This window comes from Schistocerca cancellata, chromosome 12 (genome assembly GCF_023864275.1).
Source record: "Schistocerca cancellata isolate TAMUIC-IGC-003103 chromosome 12, iqSchCanc2.1, whole genome shotgun sequence".
NCBI lineage: Eukaryota > Metazoa > Arthropoda > Insecta > Orthoptera > Acrididae > Schistocerca > Schistocerca cancellata.
Genome location: NC_064637.1, coordinates 127416502 through 127438543, shown reverse-complemented (window position 1 = coordinate 127438543; position 22042 = coordinate 127416502). Strand labels below are relative to the sequence as shown.

Sequence of the window (22042 nt, the reverse complement as noted above, 5' to 3'; positions counted from 1 at the left end):
GTCGGCAGTTGTGTTGGGTCCTGGAGTCATGTGGCCTAAATGGCTCCATGCCAGGTCGGTTTCCGTCAGGTTTGGTCTACCACTGATAATCTACATTCCTGGAAATGGAAAAAAGAACACATTGACACCGGTGTGTCAGACCCACCATACTTGCTCCGGACACTGCGAGAGGGCTGTACAAGCAATGATCACACGCACGGCACAGCGGACACACCAGGAACCGCGGTGTTGGCCGTCGAATGGCGCTAGCTGCGCAGCATTTGTGCACCGCCGCCGTCAGTGTCAGCCAGTTTGCCGTGGCATACGGAGCTCCATCGCAGTCTTTAACACTGGTAGCATGCCGCGACAGCGTGGACGTGAACCGTATGTGCAGTTGACGGACTTTGAGCGAGGGCGTATAGTGGGCATGCGGGAGGCCGGGTGGACGTACCGCCGAATTGCTCAACACGTGGGGCGTGAGGTCTCCACAGTACATCGATGTTGTCGCCAGTGGTCGGCGGAAGGTGCACGTGCCCGTCGACCTGGGACCGGACCGCAGCGACGCACGGATGCACGCCAAGACCGTAGGATCCTACGCAGTGCCGTAGGGGACCGCACCGCCACTTCCCAGCAAATTAGGGACACTGTTGCTCCTGGGGTATCGGCGAGCACCATTCGCAACCGTCTCCATGAAGCTGGGCTACGGTCCCGCACACCGTTAGGCCGTCTTCCGCTCACACCCCAACATCGTGCAGCCCGCCTCCAGTGGTGTCGCGACAGGCGTGAATGGAGGGACGAATGGAGACGTGTCGTCTTCAGCGATGAGAGTCGCTTCTGCCTTGGTGCCAATGATGGTCGTATGCGTGTTTGGCGCCGTGCAGGTGAGCGCCACAATCAGGACTGCATACGACCGAGGCACACAGGGCCAACACCCGGCATCATGGTGTGGGGAGCGATCTCCTACACTGGCCGTACACCACTGGTGATCGTCGAGGGGACACTGAATAGTGCACGGTACATCCAAACCGTCATCGAACCCATCGTTCTACCATTCCTAGACCGGCAAGGGAACTTGCTGTTCCAACAGGACAATGCACGTCCGCATGTATCCCGTGCCACCCAACGTGCTCTAGAAGGTGTAAGTCAACTACCCTGGCCAGCAATATCTCCGGATCTGTCCCCCATTGAGCACGTTTGGGACTGGAGGAAGCGTCGTCTCACGCGGTCTGCACGTCCAGCACGAACGCTGGTCCAACTGAGGCGCCAGGTGGAAATGGCATGGCAAGCCGTTCCACAGGACTACATCCAGCATCTCTACGATCGTCTCCATGGGAGAATAGCAGCCTGCATTGCTGCGAAAGGTGGATATACACTGTACTAGTGCCGACATTGTGCATGCTCTGTTGCCTGTGTCTATGTGCCTGTGGTTCTGTCAGTGTGATCATGTGATGTATCTGACCCCAGGAATGTGTCAATAAAGTTTCCCCTTCCTGGGACAATGAATTCACGGTGTTCTTATTTCAATTTCCAGGAGTGTAGTTTCCCTCTAGTCTGCCATCTGAACAGCCTTTTCCGGACACCAACAGCTGGTTGCCGTCTGTTTTGATTTGCGAAAAGCTTACGACACGATCTGGCGACATCATATCCTTTTCACATTATATGAGTGGGGCCTCAGGGGCCTGCTCCCGATTTTTATCCAGAATTTCCTATCGCTCCGTACTTTCTGTGTCCAAGTAAGTGCCTTCCATAGCTGCCCCAAATTCAGAAGAATGGGTTCCCGCAGGGCTGTGTGCTGAGTGTCTCTCTATTTTTAGTGGTCAGTAATGGTCTAGCAGCAGCTGTCGAGCCGTTCACCTCACCTTCTCTGTGTGCAGACGACTTCTGCATTTCGTACTGCTCCTCCAGTACTGGTTTGCTGAGCGGCGCCGACAGGGAGCCATCGACAAGGCGCAGTAATGGGTTCTAGCCCACAGCTTCCAGTTTTCAGCCGCCAAGTCGTGAGTCATGCACTTCTGTCGGGTTTGTACTGTTCATCTGGAACCAGAACTTTATCTGAATGATGATCCACCGATCCATTCACTGTGTTGTTGTTGTTGTTATGGTCTTCAGTCGTGAGACTGGTTTGATGCAGCTCTCCATGCTACTCTATCCTGTGCAAGCTGCTTCATCTCCCAGTACGTACTGCAGCCTACATCCTTAAGAATCAGCTTGGTGTATTCATCTCTTGCTCTACGATTTTTACCCTCCACGTTGCTCTCCAGAACTAAATTGGTGATCCCTTGATGCCTCAGAACATGTCCTACCAACCGAAACCTTCTTCTAGTCAAGTTGTGCTCCTCTTCTCCCCAATTCTATTCAATACCTCCTCATTGGTTATGTGATCTACCCATCTAGTCTTCAGCATTCTTCTGTAGCACCACATTTCGAAAGCTTCTATTCTCTTCTTGTCCAAACTATTTATCGTCCATGTTTCACTTCCATACATGGCTACACTCCATACAAATACTTTCAGATACGACTTCCTGACACTTAAATCCGTACTCAATGTCAACAAATTTCTCTTCTTCAGAAACGCTTTCCTTGCCATTGCTAGTCTACATTTTATATCGTCTCTACTACGACCATCATCAGTTATTTTGCTCCCCAAATAGCAAAACTCCCTTACTACTGTAAGTGTCTCATTTCCTAATCTAATTCCCTCAGCATCACCCGAGTTAATTCGACTACATTTCATTATCCTCGTTTTGCTTTTGTTGATGTTCGTCTTATATCCTTTCAAGACACTGTACATTGCGTACAACTGCTATTCTCTGACAGAATTACAATGTTATCGGCGAACTTTAAAGTTTTTATTTCTTCTCCGTGGATTTTAATACCTACTCCAAAATTTTCTTTTCTTTCCTTTACTGCTTGCTGAATATACAGATTGAATAACATCAGGGATAGGCTACAACCCTGTCTCACTCCCTTCCCAACCAATGCTTCCCTTTCATGTCCTTCAACTCTTATAACTGCCATCTGGTTTCTGTACAAATTGTAAATAACCTTTCGCTCCCTGTATTTTACCACTGCCACCTTCAGAATTTGAATGAGAGTATTCCAGTCATCATTGTCAAAAGTTTTCTCTAAGTCTACAAATGCTAGAAACGTAGGTTTGCCTTTTCTTATCTAGCTTCTAAGATAAGTCGTAGGGTCAGCATTGCCTCACGTGTTCCAATATTTCTGCGGAATCCAAACTGATGTTCCCCAAGGTCGACTTCTACCAGTTTTTCCATTCGTCTGTAAAGAATTCATGTTAGTGTTTTGCAACCATGACTTATTAAACTGATAGTTCGGTAATTTTCACATCTGTCAACCCCTGCTTTCTTTGGGATTGGAATTATTATATTCTTCTTGAAGTCTGAGGGTATTTCGCCTGCCTCATACATTTTGCTCACCAGATGGTAGAGTTTTGTCAGGTCTGGCTCTCCCATGGCTGTCAGTAGTTGTAATTGAATGTTGTCTACTCCCGGGGCTTTGTTTCGACTTAGGTCTTTCAGTGCTCTCTCAAACTCTTCACGCAGTATCATATCTCACATATCATCTTCATCTACATCCTCTTTCATTTCCATAATATTGCCCTCAAGTACATCGCTCTTCTACATCTACATCCATACTCCACAAGCCACATGACGGTGTATAGACCCTCTATATACTCCTTCCACCTTTCTGCTTTCCCTTCTTTGCTTAGAACTGGGTTTCCATCTGAGCTCTTGATATTCATACAAGTGGTTCTCTTTTCTCCAAAGGTCTCTTTAATTTTCCTGTATGCATTATCTATCTTACCCCTAGTGAGATACGCCTCTACATCCTTACATTTGTCCTCTAGCTGTGCCTGCTTAGCCATTTTGCACTTCCCGTCGATATCATTTTTGAGACGTTTGTATTCCTTTTTGCCTGCTTCATTTACTGCATTTTTATATTTTCTCCTTTCATCAATTAAACGCAATATTTCTTCTGTTACCCAAGGATTTCTACTAGTCCTCGTCTTTTTACCTACTTGATCCTCTGCTGGCTTCTCTACTTCATCCCTCAATGCTACCCATTCTTCTGCTACTGTATTTCTTTCCCCCATTCCTGTCAATTGTTCCCTTACGCTGTCCCTGAAACTCTGTACAGCCTCTGATTTAGTCAGTTTATCCAGGTCCCATCTCCTTAAATTCCCACCTTTTTGCAGTTTCTTCAGTTTTAATCTACAGTTCATAACCAATAGATTGGGGTCAGAGTCCACATCAGCCCCTGGAAATGTCTTACAGTTTAAAACCTAAGCTAGAAGTTGGTATAAGTCTGGAGGCTTTGACTGGCAGCCACTTGTTTCTGCCTGCAATGAACATTAGCTGGCTGACAGTACTGTTTGAGGCAGCCATTGTCGTCAGTTGCACTGTATTTCACTGTATTTCACATTGTTCCCTTTCCCTGGGGTAATTGCGTGTAACTGCTGCAGTTATGATCTTCATCAGTCCTAGTAATAACAATACATTTTGCACATAGCGCATTACTGAGAAGGGGAAGGGTACGTATATTCGCCCTAAACAATTTGGAAAAAAAATTCCTTAGTTTTTGTTCACTTGAATTAACAACATAATTTTCAAAGAGGTACTGATGTGTAAATAAGGTCCACAACCTGAAAATGTTCAGCAAAGCCCTTAGCAGTACCAACGCACATTCAGCAAGCAACAGTGACCATACGATAGATTGTAGAGGGGGAGGGGGTAGACCTGGTGGTACTGAGTATTTTTAATAGTCTGGAAGATGAATGGTGACTAGTGAATATTCATAAAAATGTTCCAGTGCTGACCCTATTAAAAACTCACTGATACCGATTTTCAAATATTTTTTTTATAGAAAAACAACTGACTACACTATACTTTTTCCTTTACCTGAGGGCTAGGGCACCCCCTTTCCCCAGCCATAGGCTCCTGTGTAAATAATGTGTACTACCAAAGGGGGTCGATGCTTTAGTGCACCACAAAATAAATTTAAAAAATGCTAATTTTGTTCATTGTTGTGACATTTACTAACAATATACTTTCTAATGATGTGTAAGTAAGGCCCTGAACCTGGAAATATTGAATGTGATGTTCGTTGGGGAAAGTGACATCGACTATTGAGTCTTAGGGGCAAGTTTAACTGAAAAATTTAAATTATATATGTGGACTCTGGCAGAAGAATTTATTAAAATCAATATTTCTTTCAAAAATTTTAAAATATAAAATAACTAACTAGATTACAATATATTCAAAAGTTGAGCATCAAGTACCTTCCCTCCCCCCCCCCCCCCCCAAATCCCCTTCGTATTGCATGAGTTAAAGGTGTCAATATGTAAGAGAATTTCAGTTTAGTTTATAAACAATGTATAAGCTATGTTAGTTACTTCTGTATGTGACTTCAGCCTCTGTGAAATGATGAAATGCAGCAGTTCCCTCTTTCCCTCACACAGATGTTCACCCTGTGGTGTTCCAACCCAGTGCCAGTATCCAGAATAGTGAAGACCAGTTTTAACAACTGTGAGGCAGTTTGTCTCGGGATACAAAACAACAGCTTTGCAAACATCTTTCCAAAATGAATTGGTGCATATGTTCAGGCCAGAGGGGGTACAATGACTGCCAAGTTGTTTGTAAATTTCATTTGATACTAGAATCACTGAAATATCATCACAAACCATCTCAACCACTGAAGTTTCATTTTGTTTCCTCCTTCCCTTCTAGGTTCTTAACATTCTTTTCAAGCTATACAGGATATGCATACAATGTCCTAGAAAACCACTGACAAGCCCAGGAACAGATTTCTTACACAGAAACAAGAAAAAATCTGGTAAATATGGGCTCTAAAACGAACACCTTACGAGCTTCTTTGGAAATGTGAAACATGTCTCTTTTCCTTGTTTAGGAGAAGTGATGTGTTGCGCACTTGCAAAGATGAACAAATGCACATAGCTCTTAAAGAATGCGTCTGAGACCAACACCTTTACTGGAATTTTTTTCTTGGTTTGATCCATATTACTTCCTCCCCAAATATTAAGAGCAAAGTTCTTACAGTAGAACACATATGTTTCCCAACTTTTAAGGTATGCATTTTGGAGCCCATGTTCGCAAGACTTTTTTTCCTGTTTTGGTGCAAGGAAACTGTCCGTGTAGTTCGTGTCTAGGAGAATAAATTCAGGAAAGCAATCCATGTCCACATACAACACAAGTGCAATAAAACTGTCACCAGTTCAGCCATTTGACAGTAAACTTGAGTTGTAACACATACACACTACAGGCCAAAATCCTCTTAATGGACTTGACAATACCTTGGATGTCAGATGCTTCTAATGCACCTGCATTTTTTACAACAATACATTAGACACGGTTAGTGCAGAGGCGTTAACGTTACAACTTATTGTTGCTGCCGATTGGGTGATACAAGGTCAGTAATTTCCCGTTAGAACATTGACGCCCTGTGGTTTTGTTGCATGATGTTTCTGAGCATGGGCTGTTATCCTCAAGAAACCCTTACACCAGCCGGCCGCGCGGAATTAGCCAAGCGGTCTAGGGCGCTGCAGTCATGGACTGTGCGGCTGGTCCCGGCGGAGCTTCGAGTCCTCCCTCGGGCATGGGTGTGTGTGTTTGTCCTTAGGATAATTTAGGTTAAATAGTGTGTAAGCTGAGGGACTGATGACCTTAGCAGTTAAGTCCCATAAGATTTCACACACACACTTACACCAGCCTGTTCCCACTTAATCAAAAATGGTTCAAATGGCTCTGAGCACTATGGGACTCAACTGCTGAGGTCATTAGTCCCCTAGAACTTAGAACTAGTTAAACCTAACTAACCTAAGGACATCACAAACATCCATGCCCGAGGCAGGATTCGAACCTGCGACCGTAGCGGTCTTGCGGTTCCAGACTGCAGCGCCTAGAACCGCACGGCCACTTCGGCCGGCCCCACTTAATCCCACGAGGCGTGAACACTTGTGAGTGCCCAGATCTTGCCTGCTGGGCCAGCACAACTGATGGGCTACCTGACACATTGCCCTAATGTACTGCATTCATGCCTCATTCTGCTGCACACACAAGACATTTACCCACCCCTGTGGTGGGTGTTCAACCACTGCATTTGATTATGGAAGCTGCGGCCCAGTTACACTTCAGCCATTTGTCTACCTGTGTCTGTGAGCAGGCACTTAATATTGAACAACCTGATCTACATGAAGAGTGTTTTTCCATTCCATCTCTCTTTCCTTTTATTGTTGGGGGAAGAGGAACTGTGAACCTTTGACATAAGAACAAGGGTTTGCAGACATCACTTCCTTCCATGCATTTCCAGAGTACCTTGCAGTTACCTTATTGAAAAGCTTTTGGCTTTTGTCACACCAAACAATTACAGCAAAAGCAAATTTAAAAATAATGTTATAAAACTACACAACTTTTATCTGCATGCCATACTGTTGGTCAGGACAATACATACGTCAGTAACAGAACTTGAAGAATGTTAAATTTTGATTCATTTTCATTTGCAACTAAGATCTGACAAGCAGCGACTGTTATAGTTCCCTATAGATACTATTTCACCAATTTTTTTCCTCTGAAAAGGCAACAAATATGTCACATTGACACTTAGCCAACACTGTCTTCCTCACTCTCTGAACTGTCATAGTATGTTCCATCCGAGTCATCTTCGTCATATTCTGCTTCCACATAATCTATATCGCCCTCCAGTTCATCCTCAATCTCAGGTGGTTCGTGCTCTTCAATGGTGCCATAGATTTTCAGGTTGGGCATTTGCTCTTTCAGTATATGCAGCGCTTCACTGTCCCCTACGCATGAGTAGACATACAGCTCCCTGTGACATGGAGAGAACATCTTCAACTTATAAAATACAGTCAACAACACACTGTAGCTATCAGGATGTAAGAAAGTTAGAGTGCAATGCGCCTTCAACATAATTATACACGGAGTACGTGCTCCTAACAGACCAGGATTTGGCAGACACTGGACCACGGTATGGTTTAAGGAACTATTCTAGGAAATGACTTGTGTACACTGTCCAGCCACATTAATGTGACCATCTATCAAAAACTGAATAACCACCATTTCTAGCACAGACTGGTTTGAGACATGCACAGAGAAAGTCATTGAGGCTCTGGAAGGTACTGACGGGAATTTGGAACCATGCCAACTGCACTGCCACAGCCCACTGTACCAGTTCTCTCAGCTCAGGGATCATGTCGCAGACAGTGCTATCACCACGTACATACACTGCGAGCATTGTGCTGCTGGTAGATGCCATGGTGGCAAGGAAAGACTAATTGCGTGTGGGGGTGAAATGGTTCCCATGGATAGATGCACATTTATATTGATACACTGTGCCTTCCCGAATGATGAGATCATTCAGAGAACTCCAAGAAAACATACCCCTTCCAATGATTATTGCAGTGTTTGTCCTGACATTTTACGCTGTACACGCCAGTGGCCATCTGTCCAATGGAGCAAAAAGGTGATCATTGGAAAAGGTCTCCTGTCACGACTCAGTGTATGCCCACTTGCGGTATTAGCATCCAAATTCCAGCCTTCATCGCTGATGAACAGCAATCAGCATGGGTGGACGGACCACATGATTGCTTTGGAGGTTCATATGCAGCAAAGTTCACCAATCTGCCAATGAGGAGATACTATTTGTAGTCCCTCAGTTCATCTGGTCACTCACTTGTTCAACAGCTGCACGTCTATTCCTCCATACGCATCTCTGCAGCGATCGTTCACTCCTGCCATCTATCTTCTGTGGAGCACCACATTGGCGTTGACACCAGTTTTGGATAGCACCATCTTGCCGTCCAGTTGAACCACAATGGCACGTGAACAGTTTACAAACTTAGTGGTTTCTGAAATGCTTCCGGCCTTGGCCTGAAAGCCAACAATCATTTCCTTTTGGACATCACATAAAGCACAACGTTTCCACATTGTGATTACGACTAAAATGTTTTCCACATCCCCTGACATATTTTTATAGTGCTAGTGCTACCACCTGCCATCTGTGAGTGGCTGTTACAATTTGATGTCGAACATTGGCAGTGATCACATTAACGTGACTGGACTGTGTAGCTTTAGAGAAACCATAATCGAGCTGCTTTCAGATTGTAATTTATGTTTTAGATTAGATTAGATTTGCTTTCATTCCAATTGATCCGTAGTGAGGAGGTCCTCCAGGATGTAGAACATGTCAGAAAAGCAACGATACATGACAAATATTTACAACTCAAACAAGTAAGCTAATGTACCATTCCACAGGTCCAAAGTGGCATGGTCGTCATTTTTTAATGAACCCTGTATGGAAGAATCATTTTAGAAATACTAATGCACTGAATTTAAAATAAAAAAGTTTTTATTTATTTATAAGGTAATAAACATGTAATACAACTACTAAATACTTATTTACAATGAACACATTACTGCACTGAACTGGTACAGAAGTGAGATTGTACTTACGCACACACACACACACACACACACACACACACACACACACACACACACACACACACTTATTTACAATGAACACATTACTGCACTGAAATTGTGCAGAAGTTATATTATATATATATATATATATATATATATATATATATATATATATATATATATATAATGCACACCTTTTTGTACAAGACTAAGCGACTTTAAATCCTTGTGAAGATTATTCTTATTTCTAGTATTGATTCCATGAATTGAGCTGTTGGTTTGAAGAAGTGATATATTTTAATGACAAATTTCATTAAGGAATAAATATATTGGGAAGCGGTAGTTAGTATCCCTAGTTTCCTAAACAGTCCCTGTGACAGTTCAGCCAAGTGGATTGTTCCCTGAGATATGGAGCTTTATTCAATACTGTTAGTTTCAATATGTTATAATCTTAAAATGTAATACTTTCAAAATTTCTGTGACACAGTCTTATGGCTCTAAATTTTCTGATTCCAAAAACCAATTAATATAGAGTCATCAAATTTCAGGAATACATTTGTCTTTCTAACAAATGGTTCAAATGGCTCTGAGCACTATGGGACTCAACATCTTAGGTCATAAGTCCCCTAGAACTTAGAACTACTTAAACCTAACTAACCTAAGGACATCACACACACCCATGCCCGAGGCAGGATTCGAACCTGCGACCGTAGCAGTCCCGCGGTTCCGGACTGCAGCGCCAGAACCGCTAGACCACTGCGGCCGGCTGTCTTTCTAACAGCGCAACATCACAGGTTAATGTAAGCGTGATATAAGTTATTGCAAATGAAAAATACTGGTACACTAATAACCAATGTGACCGCCAGAATGTTGACTGCAAGGACGCCAGCGTGCATGCATTGTGTTTTTTGCAGGTACCTGATGTCAGTTTGTGGGATGGAGTTCCATTGCTTTTGCACTTGGTTGGTCAATACAGGGACAGTTGATACTGGTTGCAGATGACGCTGGAGTTGTCGCCTGATGATGTTCAATATGTGCTCGATTGGAGACGGATTTGGTGATCGAGCAGGCCAAGGCAATATGTTGACACTCTGTTGAGGATGTTGGGTTATAAGAGTGGTACGAGGGCAAGCGTTTCCCTGCTGGACAGCAACCCCTGCAATGGTGTTGATTAACGGCAGCACAACAGGTTGAATCACCATACTGACATACAAATTTGCAGTCAGGCTGTGTGCGATAAACCACGAGAGTGCTTCTGCCGTCGTACAAAATTGCACCCCATACCATAAACCCAGGTTCAGGTGCAACTTGCGTAGCATGCAGATAGGTTGGTTGCAGGCCCTCCACTAGCCCCGTCCGCCGCTCGTGGTCTCGCGGTAGCGTTCTCGCTTCCCGAGCACGGGGTCCCGGGTTCGATGCCCGGCGGGGTCAGGGATTTTCACCTGCCTCGAGATGACTGGGTGTCTGTGTTGTCCTCATCATTTCATCATCATCCAGGAAAGTGGCGAAATTGGACTGAGCAAAAGATTGGGTAATTGTACGGGCGCTGATAACCACGCAGTTGAGCGCCCCACAAACCAAACATCATCATCATCATCATCATCCACTAGCCTCTTTCCAACTAACATACCACCATCACTGGCACCGAGGCAGAACCAGCTTTTACCGGCAAACACGACAGACCTCCAACCTGCCATCCAATGAGCTCTCACTTGACACCTCCGAAGCCGCAAATGGTGGTGGTTTTGAGTCAGTGGAATACACGCTGTAGGCCCACTGGCTCACAGCTGTCCTTGAAGTTATCGATTTGTTATGTCTGTTGTGTCACGATGGTGCAAACAGCTGTCCACATTGCTGCTGCCGATGCAGTATGATGGGCCAGAGCTGTACGCCGAGCACGATGGTCTTCCATCTCAGAAGAGCCATTTGGCCGTACAGAAACTGGTCTCATTGTGACTGGGGTGGTGGTGGTTAGTGTTTAACGTCCCGTCGACAACGAGGTCATTAGAGACGGAGCGCAAGCTCGGGTTAGGGAAGGAGTGGGAAGGAAATCGGCCGTGCCCTTTCAAAGGAACCATCCCGGCATTTGCCTGAAACGATTTAGGGAAATCACGGAAAACCTAAATGAGAATGGCCGGAGACGGGATTGAACCGTCGTCCTCCCGAATGCGAGTCCAGTGTGCTAACCACTGCGCCACCTCGCTCGGTGATTCTTGTGACTGTACATTGGTCTTCTTGTGACTACACACTCTCGTGACCACTGCTGCCAGCAATCATGTACGGTGGCTACACTCCTGCCAAGTCTTCTTGCAAAATCGAACAAGAAATTTCCAGCTTCTCGTATCCCTGTTACACGGTCTGTTTTCAAATTCAGTGAGGTGTTGATAATGGCGTCTTTGTCGCCTTACAGGCATTCTTGACTAACATCAACTTATCACATCCAATCTTAAAGGCAACTAATGCACACGACCGTTACAGCGTGTATTTGAAGCAAACCTGATTTGTATCGTCATAGTGGCGCTACTAGCACATCTCTTCTACAACTGGCGCGAATTTTGAATTGCCATCATCTTTCAGATGTAGAGAAACATCTGCCAACTTCCTTTACGGTGTTGCGAACTTTTTCACCGAGCGAGGTGGCGTAGTGGTTAGCACACTGGACTCGCATTCGGGAGGACGACGGTTCAATCCCGCGTCCGGCCATCCTGGTTTAGGTTTTCTGTGATTTCCCTAAATCGCTCCAGGCAAATGCTAGGATGGTTCCTTTGAAACGGAACGGCCGACTTCCCCGTCCTTCGCTAATCCGATGAGATTGATGACCTCGCAGTTTGGTCTTTTCCCCCAAACAACCAAACCAACCAAGCGAACTTTTTCCGCCACTGTATTTACTACTCTACTAGCCATTAAAATTGCTACACCACGAAGCTGACGTGCTACAGACGTGAAATTTAACCGACAGGAAGAAGATGCTGTGATATGCAAATGATTAGCTTTTCAGAGCATTCACACAAGGTTGGCGCCGGTGGCGACACCTACAACGTGCTGACATGAGAAAAGCTTCCAACCGATTTCTCATACACAAACAGCAGTTGACAGGCATTGCCTGGTGAATCGTTGTTGTGATGCCTCGTGTAAGGAGGAGAAAAGCGTACCATCACGTTTCCGACTTTGATAAAGGTCGGATTGTAGCCTATCGCGATTGCGGTTTATCGTATCGCGACATTGCTGCTCGCGTTGATCCAGATCCAATGACTGTTAGAAGAATATGGCATCGGTGGGTTCAGGAGGGTAATACGGAACGCCGTGTTGGATCCCAACGGCCTTGTATCAGTACCAGTCGAGATGACAGGCATCTTATCCGCATGGCTGTAACGGATCGTGTAGCCACGTCTCGATCCCTGAGTCAACAGATGGGGACGTTTGCAAGACAACGACCATCTGCACGAATAGTTCGACGACGTTTGCAGCAGCATGGACTACCAGCTCAGAGACCGTGGCTGTGGTTACCCTTGACGCTGCCTCACAGACAGGAGTGCCTGCAATGGTGAACTCAACGACGAACCTGGGTGCAAAAATGGCAAAACGTCATTTTTTCGGATGAATCCAGGTTCTGTTTACAGCATCATGATGGTCGCATCCGTGTTTGGTGACATCGCGATGAACGCACACTGGAAGCGTGTATTCGTCATCGCCATACTGGCGTATCACCCGGCGTGATGGTATGGGGTGCCATTGGTTACACGTCTCGGTCACCTCTTGTTCGCATTGACGGCACTTTGAACAGTGGACGTTACATTTCACATGTGTTACGACCCGTGGCTCTACCCTTCATTCGATCCCTGCGAAACCCTACATTTAAGCAGGATAATGCACGACCGCATGTTGCAGGTCCTGTACGGGCCATTCTGGATACAGAAAATGTTCGGCTGCAGCCCTGGCCAGCACATTCTCCAGATATCTCACCAACTGAAAACGTCTGGTCAATGGTGGCCGAGTAATTGGCTCGTCACAATACGCCATTCACTACTCTTGATGAACTGTGGTATCTTGTTGAAGCGGCATGTGCAGCTGTACCTGTACACGCCATCCAAGCTCTGCTTGACTCAATGCCCAGGCGTATCATGGACGTTATTACGGTCAGAGGTGGTTGTTCTGGGTACTGATTTCTCAGGATCTATACAGCCAAATTGCGTGAAAATGTAATCACATGTCATTTCTAGTATAATATGTTTGTCCAATGAATACACGTTTATCATCTGCATTTCTTCTTGGTGTAGCAATTTTAATGGCCAGCAGTGTATTACTCGTAGGAAAAATAATTTAGAGTAACCCTTCAGATAGGGAATATCTAACCACATTCGGGCAGCTGGTGGAAACTTGTAAAAAAAGAAATGAAATCTCTTATTTTTTAAAAATCATAGCTGCTGTCTCCCAGAAAAAGGCAGAATACACTTAGGCCTATAAGGAAATTCATTCACGATCCCGCTTCAAGTGGTACTTGCTAAACAGGAGGAGAGAGTACGTATCTATTCACAGTATAAATATGTTCTGATTGTCTGCTACATGCATAGAACTTTTCTTACCTGAGATTCACTAGCTTGCCCGCAAACGTATCAAACGGCATTCCAGTAAGAGTCGAATTATTGAGCGTCAGGCAGCGGATACTAGACAACTGGAGGATACTGCTCAGACCTGGCTGCAACTCTGGAAACTCCATGTATTCCATCACCAACGTGTGAAGTCGTGGAAGCCTGGCAAGGCAGGGTATCAGAGCTCCACCGAGACCTCCGCAACCTGACACATCCAGTCTGGAACAAACCACAAGCGTCGTATCGTTCGTCTGGGAATAACCTGGCAGAGAAAAATCTAATGCGTTTTAATCCTACAGATCATCTGTGAAACAGAGCTTCTTACGTGGAAGACGACAAAAAAATACTTCTCTATAGATAACGATCACCTAAATTACAGTAAAGTCAAACTGTATCAAAAGGAAAGTTCGTCTGATAAAACTACACTCCTGGAAATTGAAATAAGAACACCGTGAATACATTGCCCCAGGAAGGGGAAACTTTATTGACACATTCCTGGGGTCAGATACATCACATGATCACACTGACAGAACCACAGGCACATAGACACAGGCAACAGAGCATGCACAATGTCGGCACTAGTACAGTGTATATCCACCTTTCGCAGCAATGCAGGCTGCTATTCTCCCATGGAGACGATCGTAGAGATGCTGGATGTAGTCCTGTGGAACGGCTTGCCATGCCATTTCCACCTGGCGCCTCAGTTGGACCAGCGTTCGTGCTGGACGTGCAGACCGCATGAGACGACGCTTCATCCAGTCCCAAACATGCTCAATGGGGGACAGATCCGGAGATCTTGCTGGCCAGGGTAGTTGACTTACACCTTCTAGAGCACGTTGGGTGGCACGGGATACATGCGGACGTGCATTGTCCTATTGGAACAGCAAGTTCCCTTGCCGGTCTAGGAATGGTAGAACGATGGGTTCGATGACGGTTTGGATGTACCGTGCACTATTCAGTGTTCCCTCGACGATCACCAGTGGTGTACGGCCAGTGTAGGAGATCGCTCCCCACACCATGATGCCGGGTGTTGGCCCTGTGTGCCTCGGTCGTATGCAGTCCTGATTGTGGCGCTCACCTGCACGGCGCCAAACACGCATACGACCATCATTGGCACCAAGGCAGAAGCGACTCTCATCGCTGAAGACGACACGTCTCCATTCGTCCCTCCATTCACGCCTGTCGCGACACCACTGGAGGCGGGCTGCACGATGTTGGGGCGTGAGCGGAAGACGGCCTAACGGTGTGCGGGACCGTAGCCCAGCTTCATGGAGACGGTTGCGAATGGTCCTCGCCGATACCCCAGGAGCAACAGTGTCCCTAATTTGCTGGGAAGTGGCGGTGCGGTCCCCTACGGCACTGCGTAGGATCCTTTGGTCTTGGCGTGCATCCGTGTGTCGCTGCGGTCCGGACCCAGGTCGACGGGCACGTGCACCTTCCGCCTACCACTGGCGACAACATCGATGTACTGTGGAGACCTCACGCCCCACGTGTTGAGCAATTCGGCGGTACGTCCACCCGGCCTCCCGCATGCCCACTATACGCCCTCGCTCAAAGTCCGTCAACTGCACATACGGTTCACGTCCACGCTGTCGCGGCATGCTACCAGTGTTAAAGACTGCGATGGAGCTCCGTATGCCACGGCAAACTGGCTGACACTGACGGCGGCGGTGCACAAATGCTGCGCAGCTAGCGCCATTCGACGGCCAACACCGCGGTTCCTGGTGTGTCCGCTGTGCCGTGCGTGTGATCATTGCTTGTACAGCCCTCTCGCAGTGTCCAGAGCAAGTATGGTGGGTCTGACACACCGGTGTCAATGTGTTCTTTTTTCCATTTACAGGAGTGTATAAAACTGCCTATAGACACATACTCTGCTCAGCATTTGCTAAGGAACAGAAACATTGTTGGACATGAATAAACACAGGCAATGTTGGACGCGTCAAAGAGTGCATATGTAATAGAGGTGGAATGGTATACGAGGGTGGTTTGAAAAGTTCGCAGTATCACCACGAGAGGTCAGCGCTAGCGCAACGAGTTGTTCACGTGACATTTATTGGACTGTTGCCTGTAAACACGTGCCACGTCAGTGCTCTTGGAAGAGAGCTGTGGCGGTGACGTGGCTCTGTTGTTGTTCCCGCGTAGCGATTGCGAAGATGGGGAAAAAATCCAGATTCGAGCAGTGATTAAGTACTTCATAAAGAAAGGTATGAAACCAAAGGACATTCATGCCACTTTCCAGAATACATTGGGGGACTCTGCTCCTTCATATTCAACTGTTGAAGTGGGCAAATGAATTTAAATTTGGTTGGGAGAGCTTAGATGATGATCCGCGCAGTGGTCGGCCAAGATGTGTCACTACGCCAGAAATCACTGCAAAAGTGCACAAAATGGTCGTGGAGGATCGCCTATTTAATGTGCGTGAAATTGCTCACGCTTGCCAGATGTCATCTGAAAGGGTATATCACATTTTAAATGAAGAATTAGAAATGAAAAAAATTATCTGGAAGGTGGATGATATTGGAACAACGCATGGCTCGTTTTAGGAGAAACGAACAAGATTTTTTTGCGCGGGTTTGTGCCCACAGATGAAACTTGGGTGCACTACTATACCCCAGAGACAAAAGAACAGTCAAAGCAGTGAAAACATGCTGATTCTCCGCCACAAAAGAAAGCAAAGACGATTCCTTCGGTGGGAAAGGTCATGGCATCAGTGTTCTGTGATGCGAAGGGGATCCTATTTGTAGGTTATCTCCCCACTGGGCAAACAATTACTGGAGAATAGTATGCTAACCTCCTACACAAACTGCAACCAAAGATACACGAAAAAAGCTAGGCTTACCAAGGAAGAAAGTCATCTTCCATCAAGACAATGCGCGCTCGAACACATGTACCGTCACCATGGCAAAATTACACGAACTAAGGTATGAATTGTTGCCACACTCGCCTTATTCACCTGATATGGCTCCGTCAGACTCCCATATCTTCCCAAAACTGAAAATTTTTCTTGATGGACGAAGATTCGCTTCAAATGAAGATTTGATAGCCGGAAAAAAGGTTTCAGTGATGTAAGTACTTTTTTTTTTCTACACTCCTGGAAATGGAAAAAAGAACACATTGACACCGGTGTGTCAGACCCACCATACTTGCTCCGGACACTGCGAGAGGGCTGTACAAGCAATGATCACACGCACGGCACAGCGGACACACCAGGAACCGCGGTGTTGGCCGTCGAATGGCGCTAGCTGCGCAGCATTTGTGCACCGCCGCCGTCAGTGTCAGCCAGTTTGCCGTGGCATACGGAGCTCCATCGCAGTCTTTAACACTGGTAGCATGCCGCGACAGCGTGGACGTGAACCGTATGTGCAGTTGACGGACTTTGAGCGAGGGCGTATAGTGGGCATGCGGGAGGCCGGGTGGACGTACCGCCGAATTGCTCAACACGTGGGGCGTGAGGTCTCCACAGTACATCGATGTTGTCGCCAGTGGTCGGCGGAAGGTGCACGTGCCCGTCGACCTGGGACCGGACCGCAGCGACGCACGGATGCACGCCAAGACCGTAGGATCCTACGCAGTGCCGTAGGGGACCGCACCGCCACTTCCCAGCAAATTAGGGACACTGTTGCTCCTGGGGTATCGGCGAGGACCATTCGCAACCGTCTCCATGAAGCTGGGCTACGGTCCCGCACACCGTTAGGCCGTCTTCCGCTCACGCCCCAACATCGTGCAGCCCGCCGCCAGTGGTGTCGCGACAGGCGTGAATGGAGGGACGAATGGAGACGTGTCGTCTTCAGCGATGAGAGTCGCTTCTGCCTTGGTGCCAATGATGGTCGTATGCGTGTTTGGCGCCGTGCAGGTGAGCGCCACAATCAGGACTGCATACGACCGAGGCACACAGGGCCAACACCCGGCATCATGGTGTGGGGAGCGATCTCCTACACTGGCCGTACACCACTGGTGATCGTCGAGGGGACACTGAATAGTGCACGGTACATCCAAACCGTCGTCGAACCCATCGTTCTACCATTCCTAGACCGGCAAGGGAACTTGCTGTTCCAACAGGACAATGCACGTCCGCATGTATCCCGTGCCACCCAACGTGCTCTAGAAGGTGTAAGTCAACTACCCTGGCCAGCAAGATCTCCGGATCTGTCCCCCATTGAGCATGTTTGGGACTGGATGAAGCGTCGTCTCACGCGGTCTGCACGTCCAGCACGAACGCTGGTCCAACTGAGGCGCCAGGTGGAAATGGCATGGCAAGCCGTTCCACAGGACTACATCCAGCATCTCTACGATCGTCTCCATGGGAGAATAGCAGCCTGCATTGCTGCGAAAGGTGGATATACACTGTACTAGTGCCGACATTGTGCATGCTCTGTTGCCTGTGTCTATGTGCCTGTGGTTCTGTCAGTGTGATCATGTGATGTATCTGACCCCAGGAATGTGTCAATGAAGTTTCCCCTTCCTGGAACCATGAATTCACGGTGTTCTTATTTCAATTTCCAGGAGTGTATATTGGTAACGCCGCCGCCACGTAGCGCTCTCTGTATGAAAATCACTGGCTGTGCTGTGTGCAGTCTGTGGCTAGTTTGCATTGTTGTCTGCCATTGTAGTGTTAGGCAGCGGCAGCTGGATGTGAACAGCGCGTAGCGTTGCGCAGTTGGAGGTGAGCCGCCAGCAGTGGTGGATGTGGGGAGAGAGATGGCGGAGTTTGGAAATTTTTAAGACTGGATGTCATGAACATGTATATTATGGTTTTTCAACACTATTAAGGTAAATACATTGTTTTTTCTCTATTAAAATCTTTCATTTGCTAACTATGGCTATCAGTAGTTAGTGCCTTCCGTAGTTTGAATCTTTTATTTAGCTGGCAGTAGTGGCGCTCGCTGTTTTGCAGTAGTTCGAGTAACGAAGATTTTTGGTGAGGTAAGTGATTTGTGAAAGGTATAGGTTAATGTTAGTCAGGGCTATTCTTTTGTAGGGATTTTTGAAAGTCAGATTGCGTTGCGCTAAAAAAAATATTGTGTGTCAGTTTAAGCAGAGTCTTGTATAATGTTTCAAAGGGGGCGTTTCAGTTACAAAACTTTCTTCCTCTACACCACTCCCCTTCCTAGCGGCACTTGCATGACCCATTCTCATTTAAAAGCAGCCGAAGTAAAATGTGTGCATTACACTTGAGCCTGCTGTCATACATCACTTGATTGCTGCACTCCTTACTCCCAAACTGGCAGAAACTGGAAGACATCAAGCTGTCATACTCTGTGCCTCATCACTGCCACTATCATCATTATTATTATTTTTATTGATACAGTGTAGGTCCTGCAACAGCTATGTAGCCTGTTGTGCTGTGCCGTGTATTGGTTTGTTTATTTTTACGAAAGGAATAAAGATGCAATTTGTGGTCTATTACGGGGAACTACCTACAACTCGGACAAGGTATTTTTATTTGATATGTAAGCATGTGTGACCTATACGTCACAATTTTACTGTCGTAGATGCAAGTCACAAAATATGTATGTAGTGGATGAGCTGCGTGAGGAACATCTTGTTCATACTTTGGTTTCTCAGCCTATAATGCACTGAAGAGCGAAAATATCGTGTAGGGACCCCACGAGCAGGCGGAAGTGCCACAACACGACGTGGCATGGACTCGACTAATGTCTGAAGTAGTAGCTGGAGGGAACTGACACCATGAAACCTGCAGGGCTGCCCATAAATCCGTAAGAGTACGAGGGGTGGAGATCTCTTCTGAACAGTACGGTGCAAGGCATCCCAGATATGCTCAATAATATTCACGTCTGGAGAGTTTGGTGGCCAGAGGAAGTGTTTAAAAAAATTGCTCTAAGCACTATGGGACTTAACCTCTGAGGTCATCAGTCCCCTAGACTTAGAACTACTTAAACCTAACTAACCTAACGACATCACACACATCCATGCCCGAAGCAGTATTCGAACCTGCGACCGTAGCAGCAGCGCGGTTCCGGAGTGAAGCGCCTAGAACCGCTCGGCCACAGCGGCCGGCGGAAGTGTTTAAACTCAAACGTAGTGTTCCTGGAGCCACTATGTAGCAATTCTCGACGTGTGTGGTGTCGCATTGTCCTGATGGAATTGCCCGTCGCAATGCATAGTGGACATGAATGGATGCAGGTGATCAGACAAGATGCTTACGTCCGCGTCACTTATCAGAGTCGTATCTAGACGTGTCAGGGGTCCATATCACTCCAAATGCACACACCCCAAATCATTAAACACCTTCCACCAACTTGAACAGTCCCCTGATGGCATGCTGGATCCATGGATTCATGAGGCTGTCTCCATACCTGTACACGTCCATCCGCTTGATTCAAATTGAAACGAGACCCGTCCGACCAGGCAACATCTTTCCAGTCATCAACAGTCCAATGTCGGTGTTGATGGGCACGCTTTGTGTCGTGCAGTCGTCAAGGGTACACGAGTGGGTCTTCGGCTCCGAAAGCCCATATCAATGTTGTTTCGTCAAATGGTTCGCACGCTGACTCTTGTTGATGCCCCAGCACTGAAATCTGCAGTAGTTTGCGGAAGCGTTGCACTTATGTCTCGTTGAACGGTTTTCTTCAGTCGTCGTTGGTCCCGTTCTTGCAGAATATTTTTCCGGCCGCAGCGACGTCGAAGATTTGCTTTACCAGATTCGTGATATCCACGGTACACTCGTGAAATGGTCGTACGGGAAAATCCCCAGTTGATCGCTACCTCGGAGATACTGTGTTCCATCGCTCCTGCGCCGACTATAACACCACGTTCAAACTCACTTAAGTCTCGATAACCTGCCATTGTAGCAGCAACAACCAATCTAGCAACTGTGCCAGACACTTGTCTTATAATAGCGTTGCCGACCGCCCCGCCGTATTCTGCCTGTTTACATATCTCTGTATTTGAACACACATGCCTATACTAGTTTCTTTGTCGCTTCAGTGTATATACCACATAGTGTGACAGATTAATGCTGGCTTCTGACATTACATACCGATTTTGCGCTAAAACTTACGATTTGTGGAAAATTTTAACGTACAGGAGACGTTTAACTATCATACGCAAAAGGGTATCATGGATGCCCAGCTCCATAACTGTATTTTACGAAGCTTACTTTTTAATCACGAATAAGAGATGCCCTTTCCATATTACTTTATTACAAATACAATTTTATTTGTTTTAAAACACTTATTAAGTTGACAGTTTACATACAGCATTGTCTTAGATACAAGCGTGACCACTCCAGAAGTCCATTATCTCTGTCTCTCGTACAAGTTGATTCTTATAAACGAATGTGCTTTCGAAAACAAGAAACATATTTGTCATTGTCGCGTTGCATTCTGATTAACCTAATTACTACTATAGCCTAATGCGCTCACTACAACTGAAAATCTTTGTCAAATTAAAGTTATAAGTTATGTGGCCCTACTGGCAGTCTGTAATCTTTGCCCATCGTACAAGAAAGGATAAACATTCCGAATGCAAAACACATTTTTAGAGGCGTAAAAATGTATATACAAGGATGTATAATAAATTCATGGTTATTATTTCATGACGTTTGGTTCACTTTTAGAGACGTTTCCTCTCCATTCCTAACGACTACACTTATTCCAAGTACTTTCATTATTTAAAACTGCACTGAGGTGAAACAAAGTCATGGGATAGCGATATGCATCCTTCCCGCTTGTTTTCAAACTTAGTTCAACATGTTCCCGTGAGTGGCGCTGTCATAACATGTCTTCAAGATGGCTGCTACACTTGTCATTCGTCAGAAGCAACGTGCTGTCATAGAATTCCTGTGCTGTGGAAACGAGACAGTGGGAAACATCCACAAGAGGTTGAAAAAGATGTATGGAGATGCTGCTGTCTATCGCAGTACAGTTAGTCGGTAGGCAAGCAGCTTACTTGATGAAAGCGGGCACGGCAATATTGAGGATTGTCATCGCAGCGGCAGGCCTCGTACTGCACACACTCCAGGCAATGTGCAGA

General features: G+C 46.3%; 1 protein-coding gene across 3 annotated transcripts in view; it reads right to left on the bottom strand.

The window, feature by feature from the left end:
- Positions 1–7409: 7409 nt before the first annotated feature.
- LOC126109715 (F-box/LRR-repeat protein fbxl-1-like) overlaps positions 7410–22042 on the bottom strand; it is a 141812-nt gene continuing 127179 nt past the window's right edge. For all 3 annotated transcript variants that reach the window (XM_049914769.1, XM_049914770.1, XM_049914771.1), the window contains 2 exons: positions 14042–14266; positions 7410–7842 (listed from right to left, as the gene is read on the bottom strand). In XM_049914769.1, coding sequence (XP_049770726.1) covers positions 7617–7842; positions 14042–14266 — 451 coding nt within the window. In that variant the 3' untranslated portion in view covers positions 7410–7616. The remainder of the gene's footprint in view (positions 7843–14041; positions 14267–22042) is intronic.